This window comes from Lagenorhynchus albirostris, chromosome 13 (genome assembly GCF_949774975.1).
Source record: "Lagenorhynchus albirostris chromosome 13, mLagAlb1.1, whole genome shotgun sequence".
Lineage (NCBI taxonomy): Eukaryota > Metazoa > Chordata > Mammalia > Artiodactyla > Delphinidae > Lagenorhynchus > Lagenorhynchus albirostris.
Genome location: NC_083107.1, coordinates 70,260,007 through 70,280,508, shown reverse-complemented (window position 1 = coordinate 70,280,508; position 20,502 = coordinate 70,260,007). Strand labels below are relative to the sequence as shown.

The following is a 20,502-nucleotide window of genomic DNA, read 5'->3' as shown; positions in this document are numbered from 1 at the left end:
TCTACAGGCCCAGAGCTAAACCCCATAAGAAATCATACTCGTATCTCAACTTATAGAAAAAAAAAAAGCATTCAATATCACCGAGATGAAAATTCATACTAGAAAACAATGCTCTGGTTTCCTGACGACCAGCTCAGTGCAGCGCAAGGGCAGCCACACGAAGCAAAGCTGCTCTGGAGCAGGGAAGAGTCCAGAAGGCTGCAGTGGGCTTGAATTAAACGGGAGCGGCTTTTCTTCTCCGGGGTAAGGTGAATGCTCCTTGGCGACCAATAGGAATAGCTGTTTAAAATTCACAGACAGTAGTGTTTTATATACTTTAAAGCCCCTATTAGTGCAGCCTGGTCACAGCTAAAACTCTGAGTAACATGAGAGTGATGGTGTGACGAGCCAAGCAGTGGCACTGGCTCTGTAAGCTCTGGAAGAAAGGCTGGTCCTCACACTTGACCTTCATCCATCCCTTGGATACTGAGGAAGATACTACAGCAGGAGAATGTATTTCTCTATGTGAAATTAATTTTCATAATCTGTAGCTTAAAAATATTACTAATCAGAAATTTGTAACCCAAGCAAAAGTAACAGAGGTTCTTCTCACACAGGCTTAAGATCTCTCTGTCCACCACCCGAAGGATCCACACTTGTCTCTGGTCAGCCAGGCCCAGGTGAAGGCTGCACAGGAGGATGGAGGAGTCAAGAGCCGGAAGGCACGGATTCAAGAAAAGAGAAATGGCGGCAGATGTGGACAGGAAGAGAAGAGGGAAGAGAGAGGGAACTAACACTGATGAGGAAGTGAAGAGGAGGCCCGGCACCCCTGCCTTTCCCACCTGCTGTGATGCAGAACGTAATGTAGAAACAAAGAAGCCACAAGCCTCATATGGAGGCTCTCCTAGGGCATCAAACATGCCCGAGCCAGGCCAGCCGTGCCCTCTAGGCATGTGTGCTCAATCTAGTGTGACCTGCAGGCACTACTGTCTTGGAGCCTGACTCCTGATTCCTAGGCGATGATGTTCCCTAGAGCTACCAGCACCCACTTCCACGGCCAGGGAGAGGCCTCAGATTCAGGGGCAGGACTAGCAGCAGCCAGTGTACCAGAACTTGCGGCCGCCGTCACTGTCTTTGCTCTCTTAGGACTGGCTGGTCTCTCCCCCTGGTGGCTGGAGAAGGGGAACAGAGTGAACGTCACAAAAGGGCTGCTCAGTTCAGAACTGTATCACCTCGTTTCACTTCCAAAGGGCTGCCAAGAGTTCATTAACTATAGATTGATGCTTAAAATACTACCTAAGAAATTCACTGTAAAAGGGGCAACTTGCTTGTGAGGTCACCACACTTTCAGGGATTCTGCTATGTCTGCTTCCATTTTTGTTTTCTTCTCTGATGATGAATTTTTTTAAAAAGAAAAGGTGAAAGGATCCTCCTATCCTCCTTCCAGAAACCTCATGGACTTTCCTGAGCAAACTGCCTAAGGGATGCTACACTGACAGAGCTAACAAACTCATGAGAAAAAATTCTTACATCATTCAGAAGTAGGAAATAAATGGTAGTGTATAAGTGGTGCTTGGTTCTCTTCACTTCATCTCTGCAAAATGTCTATGGCATGGTAACAGGCACCCGAATTACTGATTTACAAATGACAGCACATGAGTGAAAAGAGCTCTAAGATTTTGTGGAGGAAAAACCCATGTTGGCTACTTTACCTCTAGGGAAAGTCTGTTTGGACTCGAGGCCCACACTTGTCTTTTTTTTTCTACTTTCTATTTGATGTTTTTCAGGAGGGCTGTTCGGGCATTCACAATGGCTTTGAAGGCATCTTCACTACCAGGTGCTACACACTTGTCAGGGTGAAGCAGCACAGCAAGTTTCCGATATGCTTTATTGACTTCATCTCTACGAGGAAAAGCAAAGCTCTATGTCAGTATCGAGGTCAGCCCCCACCCTCCACCCACTGCATTTTAGCTGTTTGGATATCATAACATCTCTTACAGTAAGCATATCCCAAATAAATGTTACCCTTTCTCAAAGGCAGGACTAAAGGACTAGGAAACAAACAATGCACAAATAATATGTAACATTCAAGTAGAAAAATATACAATGCAAAGTGAGTACACAAACAAACATGATCAGATGAAAACAGTACTCGGCACTTCACAGGCACTCGGCATTTGCCGACGGAAGCAATGAGGACAGGGGCCATCAGGGCAGGCCCCCTGGAGGAGGGTTCTGGAAGAAGGTTGGGTTCAGGGATTGACACAGTGGTGGGGAATACAGAGCAGCAGGGAGAGAACCAGCAGAGGCCAGGAAGGGAGCCGGAGCCTGCATGCAGTTCCAGGAGGAAACTGCACTGGGAAGTAACAAGAAACAAAGTTGGCCAGGGAGCAGGGGTCAGTAAGTGAAGGGCCTTGAAGGCAAAACAACAAAAAAGTTGGATTTTTAACAGTAGGTGTTTCATGACAAAATGGTGCTGGGAAAGCTGTTTTTGGAAGTTAGGAGACAGGTAGGAGGTTGTTACAATAACCCAAGCATGAATACAAGGGTTTAGATTAAGGTGTTTGTGGAAGCCAACAAGGGAAGGCAAAAGAGATAACAGAAACAAAGTCCTGTGAACAGATGATGAGATGATGATAGAAGCAGATGATGAGCTGGGTATAGGGGTGGAGAAGACATGAGAAAAAGGGCTGAAATGAGTTCCAGGGTCATGGGGACTCTAAGGCCTCGGGGAGGATGGTGGCACCGCTGACCAAGAAAGAGCCACCAGAAAGGGGTACCTGAGAGTGTGAGCTCCCTGAGACCAAAGAAGAAACAAGAGAGAATGTACCGTTATCTAGAGAGGAAAGGAGCAGTACGATCAGTGTTTCACCAAAGACCAGGAAGCCCCAGGAGAGACCGCTAAGGAGCAGGGACTGCTGCGGGTGGGGGCTGGAGACCACCGGGCCCTGCAATTCTCCCCGCTCTTCATATCCTCAGGTGTCAGGCCTCTGAGAGGCTTTCAAGTGCCCAGCCACTCCCCTGGTCAGAGTCTGGCTCTGTCTCTACCAGATGGTTTTATTTCCCACTTCCCTTTTGAATTCCTTTTGTAATTCAAGGTTCTTGTTAACTTATAAGCCTGGATTTGGTGCTTCCCCAAATCTCCTTTATTCTTTATCAGAAGGACTTCTAGTCTGGCTCTTCAAATCAGGGAGATGGTCTTTGATATCTTGGATGTGATATCTGATCATGTTTGTTTGTATACTCACTTTGCATTGTATATTTTTCTACTTGAACATTACATATTATATGTGATATCTTACATGTCAGCTTGGGGAGACTGAGGTCATAGGGCTATGGTAACAGCTGTCCATGTCGTAGGCATACGTTCTAAGGCTTTTTCTGCTTTCTGATCTTAGGGGAGTCCTTCTGAATGTTCTTGTTTTACCTTGCATGTAGCTTTTCTACATAGATAATTTCGATATTAGCTAATAAGAATCACATTCTTCCTAAAAGACTCTCTGTCCTTGAGGCAGTAACAGCATCCTCTCTCTTTCCCATGAGTGAGTCTTGGGTTGGGCCCCTCTAGCCACTCTGTTGCCCGAGGAAACATGTCCATATGGGGTTAGTGGTTAGGCCTGATACCTTTCAAGAATTCTGGATAGCAGGAGAAACTTTCAAGGAAAATTTTAGAGAAACAAGACTGAGACAGGTGTGTAAAAAATATATTAATTCTACTGAAGATTTTTCTTAAAATTCAAGAATAGTAAACATAGCACTGAACAAACATTAAAACTCTCTATAACTTAAAAAAATGTTTTTAGGGAATTCCCTGGCAGTCTAGTGGTTAAGACTCCATGCTTCCATTGCAGGGGGCACAGGTTCGATCCCTGGCTGAGGAACTAAGATCCCGCATGCCGCACGGCATGGCCAAAAAATAAAATAAAGGTGTATTTAAAAGATAAAATAAAATAAATGTTTTTAGGTTTTGCCCAAACGTGCTCATGCCATACAAATTAGTTTGATAGACCCAGAGGAACAAAGGTAAGAAAAGAACATGTTATATTGGTTAAGGATATGGAAATTATGGAGGTCCTGTACATTTTGGGAGATTCCAGTTAACCACAATGAATAAGTAAGAAACCAAAAGTTTCTTTTTTCCTAATGATTATTGTTCTAAGTTAATTAGTAAGTAATAGTTTCTTAGTTATAGAGCCAATATCCCTTGGAGATGAAATGGAAGAATTTAGGATGTGACTATGGAAGTCTAAAAAGACATTTAAAAGCCACCAATTAATTTTGTGCTCTGAGGTCATCTGAATTCCTTCAGGTGTTTAACAGCTCCTCAGTAATGCCTGGCAAGTCCAGGGAGACCAATAACTGTCTCCCTTTTCCCCTCCCCTCTTTCCTTCTGGACTCAAAGATATGCTATGAGACCAAAATGGAGGAGATACTTAATGCTGTTGACGCTGACAAGGCGATCTCAAGAGCTACTTTTTCTTTTGTGGGAATCAAGGTGAAAAAGTAGAAAGGGGAGGAAAGCTATAGTGCAAAATAAAAAGGTCTGAGAACTCTAATAATACGTATAGTAACAGTATTATTATAGCATTAAAAGTTATATAACAATTGAAAGTTGTTAAGAGAGTAGATTCCAAGAGATTTAATCACAAGGAAAAAACATTTTTTTTGGTATCCATATGAGATGGCAGATGTTAATTAAACTTACTGTGGTCATCATTTCACAATATATGTAAGTCAAATCATTATGCTGTACACCTTAAACTCATACAGTACTGTATATCATTTATATTTCAATAAAACTGGGGGAAAAAGTTATATAATCATGCTGGATAATGATTTATTCTTTCACAAAGAGTAGAGATTGTATTTCCTTTTCTCCCAAATAATTATTTTGGTTTTTTTTTTGTTTTTTTAAGCAGCCCTCTCACTGTTGTGGCCTCTCCCATTGCGGAGCACAGGCTCCGGACGTGCAGGCTCAGCGGCCATGGCTCACGGGCCTAGCCGCTCCGGGGCATATGGGATCTTCCCGGGCCGGGGCACGAACCCGTGGTCCCCTGCATCAGCAGGCGGACTCTCAACCACTGCGCCAGCAGGGAAGCCCCCAAATAATTATTTTGGATAAAATAAAATAATTTAATATCAACACACACAGACGAGGAACTAGCAGGATTTTTGACAGAGATAGAAAGAAACAGAGACAGGCAGACACACAGTGCTCAGGGTCAAGAACCAATTCTACCACTAACTCCTGAGGTCCTTGACTCTGTTTTTAGTCTCACTGAGTCCCAGTTTTCCCACCTATGAAAAGAAATGTTTGGACAGGTTGATTGCTAACATTCTTTCCTTCTCTAAAATTCTATGATTTAAGAATTCTCTTTTTTTTTTTCTTTTGAGGTTACATTAGCTTCAAGGCTCTTAGTCAACAAAAGCAGAGCATATAATTTCAGAAGGTACTTATATAATATACAAACCACATAGTTCCCACAGTAAGCAGTTGTGCCCTCTGTTTTCTCCCTTTGGTATTCACTTAATTCAGTGAAGGAGCATTATTAAGTAATCTAAGATATTTCCACACATCTTCATATTTCTAGCCAATTACAAGAAGATATCGCACTATAATTCCGATGATTGAGTCTTTTTCTATAACAGAAGGCAGCACTAATATCTGAGAACACTGCTTACCTTGAGGCCCCAGGTTTGACTCCCAGCATGTCCCAACTATCTTTACTATTGCGAATTCTGCGAATGCTGTCTGCTTGTTCTTTGGTGAAACTAGCACTGCTATTTGTGATAGGACGTTTCCCGCCGTTTTCACATAAATCAACTATGGATACATAAAAGGTCTGCAAAAAGAAAACACATCCCAGAGGAGAACTGATTTTGAGAAAATAGGAATTCCTTCTAACCATCAACTTAAAGAATTTTAATATATTCCAGTAACTTAAAATTCACAATAAAGCAAATGTACTTTGGAAGATTTTTTTCTTTCATACTATACATACATATATGTGTGTGTATATATATATATATATATATATATTTAAGCACACAGTAAGGATAAGGAATAAAATTTCAATGGCTTATAATCCTACTCTCAGATAACCACACTTGAAATTAAAAACTAGTACATGAATATTGTTAGAAAAATTCAAATAGTAGGAAAAAGTGTAAAATGAAAACTGTCTCCCTACTCCTCAAGTTCCTCTCCTTGAGGTAACCATTGTTAATATATTATTTCAGTATCCTTCCAGAATAATTTTCTATCAGTACCCAGTCCATACACACATCCAAACCCTAAGCATTTACATAAAAGAGAGCAGATTAAACACACTGCTTAGCACCTTGCACTTTTTTTTCACATAATAATAAACCTTGGAACCTTTCTCTAGCTGCATATAGACACTTTCTTCCTTCTTTCGTCTAGCTTTTTCTTTTACATCTTTATTGGAGTATAATTGCTTTACAATGTTGTGTTAGTCTCTGCTGTATAATAAAGTGAATCAGCTATATGTATACATATATCCCCATATCCCCTCCCTCTTGCGTCTCCCTTCCACTCTCCCTGTCCCACCCCTCTAGGTGGTCACCAAGCACCGAGCTGATCTCCCTGTGCTATGCGGCTGCCTCCCACTAGCTATCTATTTTACATTTGGTAGTGTGTATGTGTCCATGCCACTCTCTCACCTCGTCCCAGCTTACCCTCCCCTCCCCAATTCCTCCTTTTAGATGACAGTTCAGTATTCTACTGTGTGACTATACCATAATTTATTTAACCAATTCCCTATTCTTGGACAGGTCAATTGTTTCTAGGTTTTTTCACAAACAGTGCCTTAGTGAATTTTTTTTTATGTATATATATCTCTGCACACTTGTGGGAATACTGCTTTTGGATAAATTCCTAAAAGAATAACTACTGAATAAAAGTGTACGTGCATTTTACTTTTTGATTTTGACAACTTTCATACAAAAAGGCTATACCAGTTTATACTCCCATCACTGTGTATGGGAGTGCCTATTTCCCCACACCCTTGTCAACATTGGGCATTATCATACATCTTCACTTTTGCCAAGCTGATGTGTATCTCACAGTTTTTATTTCATTTCTTTAATTATAAGCGAAATTGAGTATCTTTTCATTTGCTTATCAGTCTTTTCTTGTTCTGTAAACTGTTCATATTCTTTTCCTATTTTTATAATGTTTTTCAAAGTGAAAACTATTTTTGATCCTGCTCATATTTCATGCTCTATGCACTATTATTGTTGTCGAATAACTTCACTCAAAAGACTAATTTAATACACTATGGCTGCTTTTAAATTGACTTATCTCCTCATCCCTCCATTTCTTTTTTAATCTCTTCCTCTTTTTTTCCAGATATTTCTATAGTGCCTATTATCATCTAAAACTTTTATCCTTCTCTTTGACTCCTCTTTCTTATCTCCAGTATTAGCTAATCAAGTTGGCAAACTAAACAAGAAGCCTTGACATGTGAAAAGGGGTGTCAAAGGAAAAGCTGTTAGATACCAAGACAGGAGAAGTGTTAACTTAGTTTTAGTCTATCTTAATACTGCTCTGTGTTAACAGTGTAAGATAAAACCAAGTTCCTTCCTGACATAAAGTGTCTATTAAATATATAGGAAACAAAGAAAGTATTGATTAAATTGAACCAGCAGGAATCCACTACTTCTAAGTACTTACAGAATAGTTTATTATACTCTGTTACCCTTTTTTTTTAAAAGACTATCCATTAGTTCTACCCAAGATTAATCTAAAAAAATAAAAGCAACCTAAAAGGGATCATAGTTCACAAATGTTTGCTTGTGTTACGTATCAATAAGGTTTTCTTCTAGTCTGTAAGTTAACCTAAAATATAAACACTCACAGATTTCTGAGGGCACAAGCATTTACTCATAACACATAATGTTATAGAAGGCTAGCTGTGGTGATACAGAGAATGCTAGAACTGAAGTCAAAAGTCTGTTCAAATTCCTTGTCTGAGTGCCAGCCATGTTGGAGTACTGGGTACTGGACTGAACCTCCTGCCATAAACTACTATAAAAGTGAACAAATATATGAGGTAACTCTTTTCAGGTAGTGGACAACAGCAAGTGCAAGACTGCTCCTTGGTCTTCTACCTGGAGTCCATTTCCTGACCCTGTCACAGAAAGCCACAGTCTGAGCAGACACAAAGTCCCACTGAGCTAAGGAGGCAGAGGTGAGAGCTTGAGGATGCTGAAGTGGCTAGAATCTGTGGAGCAGGGCCTTGGATAGGAGGGAATTGTGCAGGGTTGGGCCCCAGAAGTCCATGTGAGGGTTCCCTACTAGTTTGTAGCTGAGGGCTAGGCTATTAATACATAGGATGAGATCACCTGAGGCTTATCAGATAATAGCTACTAAGGGGTTGAGAACAGAACTGGCTAGTGGTGGGAACTGACTACTAAGGGGAAGAGCCATCCTGGGGACACCAGAATTTGGCCTTGTCAGAGGAGAGAGACTGCCTTAACATCTCATTAATACCCCTAGCATCTAGCTGAGACACCACAGAAAGGCTTTGCCTTAGGAGTTAGATTCATTCTAACAAAACCTAAAACCAAGAACGACAAGATCTGCAAGGGGGACAGAATTTGCAGGCTGAGTCCTGCCAAATTAGAAGGGTTTGGGAAACACTTTGGGTTTCCTTCAGATCCTTGCTATTAAAGCAAAAAGTCAAACCTACACAAGTTCAATGTAATCTGCCAATAACTGAACTGCCTGCTGAAACAAAACCAACATTCTTCTGAGGCAAATAAACAAATCTAGAGTCTCTATAATGTATTGTCTACAATGTCTGGTGTTAAATCAAAAATCACTACTCATACAAAGAAACAACAATGTGATCCATAGTCAAGAAAAAAGCAGTCCATAGAAACTGAACCCAAGATGGCTCAGATATTGGACAAAGACTGTAAAGCTGCTATTACAACTATTTCAAAGAGATAAAGAAAAATATGTTCAAAATGAGTAAATAGAGAATCTCAGCAGAGAACTGGAACTACACAAAAGAACCAAATGCAAATTCTACAACTGAAAAGTAGTGAATTGAAAACTTCACTTGGTAGATTTAACAGCAGATTGAAATCAGATCAATAGAGACTATGCAATCTGAAAAACAGAGGAAAATGGAAGAAAAATAAACAGTCTCAAGGACTATGGGAAAAAACAAAATGGTCTAATATATACGTAATTGGAGTCCCAGAAGGAAAAGAGAGTGAAAATAGGGCCAAAAAAAAATTGGAAGAAATAACGGTTTAAAAAAAAAAACTTCCCATATTTGATGAAAAACACCTGCTTACCAATCCAAGAAAATCAACAAACCCCAAGTAAGATAAATATAGAGAACCACACCTAGGCACATAGCACAACTGCTGAAAATCAAAGATAAACTCTTGAAAGTAGCTGGAGGAAAAAAAGGACACATTATATATAAAGGAATAAGAGTAAGAACAGGTGCTAACATCTCATGGGACACAACAGAGGCCAGAAGAGAATGAACCAGTGTCTTCAAAGTGCTGAAAGAAAGTTAATCTGTAGCAGTTATTTACACCTCTTGGACAAATCACTACTACTCTTTGATGTCCTCATATCTGAAATGAGAATGATACCTGCCACACATTGTTAAGAGTCTCATATGAGTGAAGCATGTAAACTTCTCCAGAAGTTTAATTGGTTAATTTAATTTAAATGGTTAAGTATCATGATTGCATACATATAGGTACAAACTATGTACCTATATAGTCTATGTATTCAAAAGAATAGAAAAGTGGCAAACCAATATCAACCTTATCTGGTCTTGAAATAGACGCTACTGATGCCCAATTCAGCCTGTCAGCCAAGGATAAAACCTGTCTTCTAGTAGAAGGGGTGACATCTTGTTAGAAGGAAATTCAGCACAAAAGATTAAATAAAATCCCACTTGATAATTAAGAACAACTCTTTATAGTATAGCTACATTATTTGAAATGCTAAAAATTCCCAAAATATCAGATATATTCATAAGAAAAAATGCATTATTCATGCCACCACTTACTTTCGAATGTATCTATAATTAAGAGTTGACTGAACTTCCCTGGTGGCATAGTGGTTAGGAATCTGCCTGCCAGCCTTTCTCACCTTCTGAGATGGCCCACACTCTATCTGTGAAGTGTGTTTCTCCCAAGGCCACTCTCACCTTCTGAGATGGCCCACACTCTGTCTGTGGAGAGTGCTTCTCTCTAAATAAATCTACTTTAGGACTTCCCTGGTGGCGCAGTGGCTAAGAATATGCCTGCCAATGCAGGGGACATGGGTTTGATCCCTAGTGCGGGAATATCCCACATGCTGCGGAGCAACTAAGCCTGTGCACCACAACTACTGAGCCTGCACTCTAGAACCTGCGGGCCACAACTACTGAAGCCCGCACGCCCTAGAGCCCGCGAGCCACAACTACTGAGCCCACGTGCAGCAACTACTGAAGCCCATGTGCTCTAGGGCCTGAGTGCCACAACTACTGAACCTGTGTGCTGCAACTACTGAAGCCTGCACACCTAGAGCTCATGCTCTGCAACAAGAGAAGCCACCACAATGAGAAGGCTGCGCACCACAACGAAGAGTAACCCCCACTTGCTATAACTAGAGAAAGCCTGCGCACAGCAATGAAGGCCCAACGCAGTCCAAAAATAAATAAATAAATAAATAAATAAATAAAATCCACTTCTTACCTAAAAAAAAAAAGAATCTGCCTGCCAATGCAGAGGACATGGGTTTGAGCCCTGGTCCGGGAAGATCCTACATGCCATGAAGCAACTAAGCCCCTGAGCCACTACTGAGCCTGCGCTCTAGAGCCCACAAGCCACAACTACTGAAGCCCGCATGCCTAGAGCCCGTGCTCCACAAGAGAAGCTACTGCAATAAGAAGCCCAAGTACCTCAAAGAGTAGTCCCCGCTCACCACAACTACAGAAAGCCCGCACGTAGCAACAAAGACCCAAAGCAGCCAAAAATTAATTCCTTTTTTTAAAAAGAAAAAAAGTCTTTTTTAAAAAAGGAGTTGACTATAATTTGTTGTTTAGGTAGTCTCCCCCCTTAAAATTATTCTAGATTATTAAATTCTAAAAAATGACCATCTATTCAGGTTGCCATGTTAGTCCATCCTTCTATTGCCTACGTGATCGGTGAGACCGAACTTTTACGTATGACTGGCTGGATTCTGCAATGATAGTCTCCTGGTCTCTAACTGTACCCCCATGGGCTACGATATAGGATTATATTAGCTATGGCAAGGCAATTTTGCCAAAGTAATGCCTTCATTTGATTATGCATACAAATGTAACCAAAGGTGGTTTTAAAGAAAATCTTTGTCCCATTTAAGTAAGTATATAATAAGTGTTGTTAAACTTGACGATCATCAGGATCACCTATAGAGATTTTTCAAAATACAGGTTCCTCAGCTCCATCAAAACATTAAGCTTCCGGTACGTCTGGAGCGCAGCAATTTGTATTTTGAAGAATTTCCCCAGGTAATTCTGATGAGCAGCCAGATCTGGTCTAAAACAGACAGCAGACAAATACCACACATACACACACACTCATTCTCTCCCTCTCTCTCCCATTCTTTCTTTCTTACTAGCTTCGGAAAAGAAAGCTTATTCTAATGAGAAATTCCTATTACTATTTTGCTTCTCATAATTTACACTAAAATTTGGTATGGTTAGCCTTGACACAAACTCTAAAACAATAAAATGCCAGGTTACCTGGAACATCTCACTGATCCCTTCTCCAGTTTGAGCCGAGGTTTCGAAGTACAGGAACCCTTTGCTTTCAGCCCAAAGACGTCCTTCACTTTCATCAACACAGCGGTGCTTAGCACAGTCGATCTGAAATTAAAAGTTGGGGGCAGGGGGAGAGAAGATTCCAACCTTGTCCCACTAGCATAGGCCCAGTAGGTCTCTGTCAATCCTTTGCTGAGGCAAAAACTCTTCTTAAGTGAACCCCAGCACTAGCATATAAAATTATCATGAACAAAAAAGATTAAAAAATTACTTATATTGAATGTGGACTGATTTTCTGTGGCGAAACCACAAGTGCCTGATACCAGCATTCTCCTTTGAGAACACTGCTGCTGCTCACCTCTGTGAAAGCTGGCTTCATCACATCTGCCACGCCTGAGGGCCATGGTCTGCCCTTCACACCTTTCCACAGTCCACATTTCACCTAATTGCTTCCCCTCCTCCAGTCAGGTCAGAGTGTTATTATTAGGCTCCACCTCTCCTGCTCAGTCACCAATATCCTCCCCAAGTAAGGCACCAGTGAAAAAAAATGGATAAAAATCCTGATATGCCAGGCTTTATTTTTTAACTGTTTTTGTTTTAGGGACCTTTGCTTTGAAAAGCTGTTGATTCCTGTATTACAGATTGCAGAATTTTTTTCTTTTTATTTATTCCCCAAAACTCAGCCACACTCTTCCCATAATGAACCTAGAAAGTTAAGCACACCATTTCCAAAGCAGTTACCTTGTTGGCACACACTGCAAATACAATATTTTCCATGTTTCCATGAGGTCCAAGATCTTGCTTCATTTCTGCCAGCCATGCATCAAGGGCATCAAAGGAATCTTTCTGCCCAACATCATAGACCAGTATCACACCCTGTGTGTCCTTGTAAAACTCATTACGAACCTTTACATAAAAGAACAGGTGCACAAAATGTAGGTATTATGATTTTATAAAAGTATATCTCACAGTCATTGACTTAGCAAAGTGTGTTCTTTTGTGTATTCATAGTGTTTTCTAATTGTTACTACTGGCCTTTGGAGGGCTTTTTATTAAATCAAAGTAAAATAATAATAATTTTAAAAGTCTCTTAGTATAGAAGGACTTGTGATGGAACTGACGGCCTCCTGCCCCACCCCTCCTCACCTCCAGTTCCACTCCCCAGAGGCGATCAATCTTTCATTGTTGTTAGTAGGCCTTTAGAAGAACGCAAATTATATAGCATTCTTCTTAAGGAGAACTAGGAAGGTGAATGAATAATTTAAAAGAACTTAAGGCAAAAAATGACACAAGTATCAGCAGTAGGTACAGCCATTTATATATCACATCCCAAAGCTGGCTTCCCCCAGGATGCTAGGCAGAACCTCCCTATGACTCTTGGGTCTCTATAGCAACTCTAGAACTCCAAACTCTGAGTGTCTGTGTGATGCAGTGGAAAAGAGCATGGGCTCTGGAGTCAGATCTGGGTTTACACTTACTTACTAGTTGTGTGATCTTGGGCAAGTCACATAACCTCTCTGCATCTCAGTTTCCTCATCTGTAAAATGGGGATAACACTACTTACTTCACAGGGTTATTATGAGGATTAAATGAGATAATGAAGGCAGAGCACCTAAATAGTGCCTGGAAAACAATGTGTATCAGTACCTTCTCCTTTCCTTCCTTGCATTCATTCTGACTGTCCTCCTTTGATGTTCTTATTAAAAATGGCAACTGAGGACTTCCCTGGTGGTGCAGTGGCTAAGAAGCCGCCTGCCAATGCAGGGGACATGGGTTCGAGCCCTGGTCCGGGAAGATCCCACATGCCGTGGAGCAACTAAGCCCGTGTGCCACAACTACTGAGCCTGTGTTTCTACAGCCCACATGCCACAACTGAAGCGCGCGTGCCGAGCGCCTGTACTCCACAACAAGAGAAGCCACCACAATGAGAAGCCCGTGCACTGCAACGAAGAGTAGCCCCCGTTCACCGCAACTAGAGAAAGCCCGCGCACAGCAACGAAGACCCAACGCAGCCAAAAATAAATAAACAAATAAATAAATAAATGTTCCTTTTAAAAAAAAAAGGCAACTGACCTCTGGGGCATATCTTCAATTCTGGGAAGAGGCAACATGAAGTACAGGGCGCAATAAAGTGGTAGAGGCGCTAATGTGACAGGTTAGGCGGATAAGGAACAACACTGACAGACTGGGGTTTTCAGGCCAAAATTCCAGTAAGAATCCTGACAGAGGCCATGTATTATATGTTCTTTTCAGAAAATTCCAGTAAGTACTCAGACTCACGCTGGATATGTAGTAAGAATGAAGACATCTCTCACACATCTGGCATGAAGTGTCTATATGTTTCTGAGCATAGAGAGACACCTGGACCAAGAATGTAAGTGCCTCTTAATTTATATAAACATAGAAAGCTATCCCCTAAAATCAAAACCAACAAAATTGGAACAAATTTAATGTGATGAAGACCAGGAAGGTGTCTTCTACCCTCAGTACTCATGGCCGTTAGCCCTCCTGCAGGAGTTAAATAGAGTTTTCCCTTCTGTCTAGAAACTCCTGCTGCCTGGGCTCCCACACACCACATTCTCCTGGTTCTTAACTGATCTCTCTCCCACCGACTCCTCTTCTCTCCATTGCTCCCACTCCAGTCTGCCTCCACAATTCCAAACCCTGTCCTGGGCCCTCATCCCTTCTTTGTTATCCTTCCTCCCAACTCAGCAAAATCAACCACTTGCGCGGTTTCGACTGTGAGAACCTCCAAGCTGAGTCCTTTCATCAGCGCTTCTAGACCTACATTTCCAATGAGCTCTAGACTTCCAGCTGAATGTCCTGTTGGAAACTCAGATTCCATCTGCACAACAGGAAACCCTCCAATTCATTCCTTCCTAAACTTTTCCTTCTCTTGAACTTCTAATGAAAGCAGCACACCCTTGCTGAACCACTCAGGTTGAAAGCCTGGTGTTAGCCTCTGCTGCTCTTCTGTTCCTTTGCCCAGCAGATTCAAACAGTTCTGTAGAAGCCGCCTCTGCCATGCTTCTTGCACTGTCACTTCCTTTCCATTTTCATTGCCAACATTATCTCTTGACTGCACAACTGCAAGAGTCTTCTAAGCAATCCCCCTAGCAACGTTATATATTGTGCATATGTATCTTTTTAAAGCCCCGGCTCAAAAATTCTTTATTGTTTCCCTACTGCCCACCCTCCAAAGTTCAAACTCTTTTAATTGATATTAACAGTGTCTGATCAGTCCTCCACCAACTTCCCAGCTTGATCCCCCTCCTGTTCCCTGTACTTCAAACTGGATAATCTCTCATTCCCCAAACCTGTCCTGTGCCTTCCTAACTCTACCTGGAAATGGATACCTCTTCATCTTTCATTTTCTAAGATCTAGCTATAATGCTGTATCTTTCATGTAGCTTCTTCTTCCCCCTTTCTCACCATCTAATCCCCTCCACCTGCAAAACAGAATGCAATCTCTACGTCCCCTGGAATACCACAGCATTCTGTACTTCTAATAGCACTCATGTCACTTCCTGTCTAGTTTCATAGTTAGTAGCATATCCAGCTGTCTTCCCCACTAGACTGTAAGTGACATGAAGGAACATATCTTTGTGTCACCCCCTGGGCCTAGCAGGTATAAGTATTTGTATAATCAAATGGCTGAATGTGCTATAGTAGAGAACAAAAGTAGAGGCCAAAAGGGAAAAGAATTCCAAAATCAGATCACGCTGTTCAGAGGGAGATTTGTGTGTAAAAAGAGAATTAAATGAGCTCAATGGATTTCTCTTTCAAGGGACTCAAGTTCAAGTCTGGGTTCAGCAACTAGCTGTCATCTTGAGTAAGTGACTTTATTACCTCAAGCCTTAGTTTCTGTAAAATGGAAAGGTCAAAGTTGATGCCTCAGTGGTCCCTAGAGTTCCATGATTCTTACCTCCCCAAACAGCTTTCTACTGTAGTCCTGGCAAACTTGCCGCATCCGAAGTTTAATTAAATAGGATGCTAAGGGACCTGGAATTATTTAATTTTAAAGCAGAGATGGCAAACTTTCTAGCTTGTAGGTTAGAGAGAGCTGTTAGTTTAATATCACTCAGGCCTCAGAAAGTTTTAATAGACGCACTAACTCATCCCAATAAACCCCAGAATTCAGTTGTGTGCACCAGTGGAAGCAAGACTCGTGGTAAAATACAGGCCATCGTTCTCTTGGGAGTCCCCTCTCTGACACTTTCCTCCGAGATGGCTATCTGACACACTAAGCAGACTGTCTTTTCTCAGCAGGCCCTTTGGGTAAAACTGTCAAACGGACTGGTGACAATGGAAGCTTCAATGGAGGACGGACGCTAAGGATTTGAGGAAGCCAGGGACCTTGAGAATCACTGTGGATGCTTCACTAGGTGTGTGCTGGGCACAGGTGTACTCTGGTCAGTTTAGGGCTTAGAAAGAAGATGATGGCTTTGGTCTCGTCAAATAGGAGGGTTTGAGCTACAGAGAGCAAATACTTGACCAAAAAGGAGAGATCAAGGCTATTTTGGAGAAAAGGTACTTCAGAAGTGGTGATTTCAAGGTGCTTCTATTAATTATACTTCTGTTTTTGTGAGCTGCTAAAAAATAGCTATTGCAATTTTGGGTTACATTAATAAGAGTCTAGTGTCTAATGATAGAAGTAACAGAACGCTCAGTCTTTTTCACTAGTTAGACAATATCTGGAATGTTGTGTTCAGTTCTCAGCTCCCTATCAGCTACCTAGAGGTTATCCACACAGGATGCTGATTGGTCTAGCTGTGGCAGGAATAAAAAATGTTTTACCTGGAAAGGTGCAGATTAACAAATATTAGGAAGGTTCTCTTGTAGAAGCACAGACTCAGGCTATGTTGCCTCAAAAACAAGGCCAGAATCAGTAGCAAATTCAAAGGAAGGCAGCCTTCATGACAGAGAAGTTGTTAATGTAGAGATTTTAACTCTGTAAAAGATTAACTCATGGCGACTTCTCTGGCCCCTTTCTCTCGGACCAGTGAACCTCGCCCGGGAGCGTTCCCAAATAAAGCTCACTTGAAACTTTAAAAAAAAAAAAAAGATTAACTCATGAAGTAGTAAGACCCTATCATTAGACATACTCATTCTCCAAACTTAACAGTCTGCACCACTCAAAACTGTCCTGTGTATTATACGGTCCCTGGATTCCCACCAACCTACATAACTCTTACTTCTCCATCAAGACTCAGTTTAAATGTTGCTTCCTTCAACAGGATTTCCTGACCTTCCAGATAAGCTAGGTGTGGGTATTAAATGCTCCCAAGCATTCTGTCCTTTGTTTACCATGTGTCTTCTCTGACATAATTATGCGTCATGAAAACTGGGGCTGTGTATTTTCAGTGTGCAGCATAGAAACTGGCATACTGTTATCTGGTGAATGAATGATGGCCATCAATCAGGGATGCTACAGAAAGAAATCCTACAATGACAGAAGTCTGGACCACATAATTCTCAGGCGTCTTCTAACTTTCCACTTACATGACTTTGGTGTAATCTAAGGTTTATGTTAGCATTTCTGGTAGTTAGAATCTATGTCAAACTTTGGTCACCTAGAGCCTCCATTCCTTTTTCACTGACAATATTCTACACTTGTAAAATTGATTTAATCCACTGTAAGGCTTCACATTTGAAAGGAATTCATTTAACCTAAATATTTGGGTATATTCATAAGATGGAAGATTATATAGCCATTAAAAGTGACGTTTCCTGTGGGAAGATGGAGTACATGTGCTTTTCCCTATGCCTTCCGCTAAGTACAAGTAAAAATCCAGGATGCTATATATAAAACATACAGAGACTTCCCTGGCGGTCCAGTGGTTAAGACTCCACGCTTCCACTGCAGGGAGCACGGGTTCAATCCCTGCTCGGGGAACTAAGATCCCACATGCCACATGGCACGGCCAAAAGAAACCAAAGAAAAAACCAAAAAAACCAAAAGAAACAAAAAGAAGATTCTGGAAGGTGGGAAGGAGAAGGCAGACAAGCTAGGTACCTCAGGACCTGAGGAATGACACAGCAGTGAGTTCCCTGGGTTTTCTTTTGCCTCATGTATCCAAACCTTAGAGCAGAAGTACAACCTGGAAATGCCAATGGGTACAGACCAATAAAAAGCCTAACAAAAGCCTGCTATCTTTAGTGAAGGATCAGGAAAGATGATAACCACTCTACTTCAGCCTGACACCTCAGAAAAGCTCTGTCTCACCACTCCCACCCACTCAAGCAAAGGCTGAGTGGAAATTTTAGAAAAATAAATTACTGAAAAATAGAATGAATGAAATAAAAAGCCTAGTATTATAGTTGGGCTCAAGAGCAGAATGGAGGAGACAGTGGAAAGAATCAGTGAAATGGAAGGCAAAACAATAATGACCTAATCTGAACAATGGAGAGAAAATAAACTAAAATAAAGAAAGAAAAGAAAAAGAAAGAAAGAAAAAAAAACAGAGCCTCAGGGACCTGTGAGACTATAATAAGATCAGAGTCCTGGAAGGAGAGGAGAAAGGTGGTGGGGCTGAAAAGTACTTAAAGAAATAATGGATGAAAACTTCCCAAATTTGGCAGGAGGCATAAACCTACAGATTCAAGCTGAGAAAACCCCAAACAGGAAAAACTCAAAGAAATCCATGCCAAAAGACATAATTAAACCTGTAAAAATTAAAGACAAAGGAAAAATATCCTGAAAGCGGTCAGAGAAAAAATGACACCTCTCCGAACCTAAATAAGTGAACCTTCCCAATAAATATCCCATTCCTCAGAAACCCCACTTCTTCCCTGAGAGTGGTGAAATTACAGGGGATTAAGAGGCTCAGTGAGTACAAGAGGTGGCCTCAAAACCGCAAATGATAAGGAAATCTAAGTAGAGAAGAGGAATATTATCATAAGAGGAGAAATGATTCTCATATAACATGAAATAACTTTGCATGGTGCTCAAGAGAAATTAGAGAAAACAGCAAAGTAGGAAGTTTTCTGTGATATGTACTATTTTCCCATGAGATACAATGTTTAAAAAACTGCTCTTTCTTAAATGCAGAGTTGAAACAATTTTACGGCAAGAATTTCTAAGTTTAAGATGAAATGGACCTGATCTCATATAAAAAAGTATTGACAATGTTAAAAAAAAAAAATGGGGAAAAAACCATTTCAAATGACAGCAGATTTTTCATCAGAAACCATGAGGCCAGAGGAAAGAGGCACACTATTTTTCAAGTGTTGAAAAAAAAGAAAAATTGTAACCGAGAAAATTGTAACCGAGCAGGACACTATGGGGACTTTTCAGGACAGACCCTTCCCCCATATCCTCTGCTGTACCTCCTCTCTGAAGTACCTAGATAATAGTATCTGATGCACACTTCCTGAGTTGTTTTACAGATGCTAAAACCACCAATGGAAGAAATTAATTACTTGATGATCATGAGCACAAAGGCCCCCAGACCTACTGGTGCCGAAGGATTGATAATGTTAATTCCTCTTATTCTGCCCTGTTATCCCACCATCAACCAGTCAGAGAATTGTGCACAAGCTGATCACATACCCTGTGCGGGGGGGGGGGGGGGGGGGGGGCGCGGCGTTGGAGGGGGGCGCCCTTGCTTTTAAAAATGCTTTGCTGAAATCCTTCAGGGAGTTCGGGGTTTTTTTTTCCCAGCATTAGCTGTCCGGGACTACCTGCTTGGCACCCTGCAATAACTGCTGTACTTTCCTTCACCACAACCTATTGTCAGTAGAATTGGATTTACTGCGCACAGGCGAGTGGACCCAAGTTTGGTTTGGTAACAATAGCAAACCAGAATCCCATAACCTGCAAAAAAAAAATTCTCCAGGGCCAAAGGAGAAATCAAAACATTCTTAATCAAGGAAAACTAAGAGAATCTGTTGCCAGCAGACCTACACTAAAAGAATGGCTAAAGGAGTCCTCCACACAGAAAGGAAATGATAAAAGAAGGAACCCTGGAACATAACAAAGGATGAAAGAACAGAGTAAGTAAAAATACAGGTGAATTCAATATGCTTTCCTTCTCTCTTAAGTTTTCTAAATTATGTTTGACAGTTAAGCAAAAATTAAACACTGTTGTGCTTCTAATATATTTAGAGAAAATATTTAAGACAATTATATTATAAATGGGAGAGGATAAAGGGGCATAAAAGAAGGAAAAGCTTCTACACTCCACTCAAACTGTTAAAGTAACACCACCAGTAGCCTGTGATAACTTATATAATAACTAGAGTATCCACTAATAAAGCTATGCAGAAAGATTTACTCAAAAACACTATAGAAGGGCTTCCCTGGTAGCACAGTGGTTAAGAATCCACCTGCCAATGCAGGGAACATGGGTTCAATGCCTGGTCCAGGAAGATCCCACATGCCGTGGAGCAACTAACCCACGAGCCGCAACTACTGAAGCCCATGTGCCTAGAGCCCGTGCTCCACAACAAGAGAAGCCACCGCAATGAGAAGTCCACGCACCGCAATGAAGAGTAGCTCCCACTCGCCACAACTAGAGAAAGCCTGCGTGCGGCAACGAAGACCCAATGCAGCCAAAAATAAAATAAATAAAATAAATAAATTTATTAAAAAAACACTTGACAAATCAAAATGGAATTCAAAAAGTGTTCAAGTAACCCACAGGAAGGCAGGAAAAAGAAAACAGAAATGAAAAATGGAAAACAAGGGCTTCCCTGGTGGCACAGTGGTTAAGAATCCACCTGCCAATGCGGGGGACAG

The 20,502-nt window shown here is 41.2% G+C and overlaps 1 protein-coding gene across 1 annotated transcript in view; it reads right to left on the bottom strand.

The window, feature by feature from the left end:
• Window positions 1-1,594: 1,594 nt before the first annotated feature.
• The window catches only part of DNAJC27 (DnaJ heat shock protein family (Hsp40) member C27), a 35,787-nt gene continuing 16,879 nt past the window's right edge, over window positions 1,595-20,502 (bottom strand). Inside the window, exons 4-7 of the mRNA XM_060169279.1 lie at window positions 12,504-12,668; window positions 11,745-11,867; window positions 5,662-5,822; window positions 1,595-1,881 (exon numbers count right to left, since the gene is read on the bottom strand). Coding sequence (XP_060025262.1) covers window positions 1,749-1,881; window positions 5,662-5,822; window positions 11,745-11,867; window positions 12,504-12,668 — 582 coding nt within the window. The 3' untranslated portion in view covers window positions 1,595-1,748. The remainder of the gene's footprint in view (window positions 1,882-5,661; window positions 5,823-11,744; window positions 11,868-12,503; window positions 12,669-20,502) is intronic.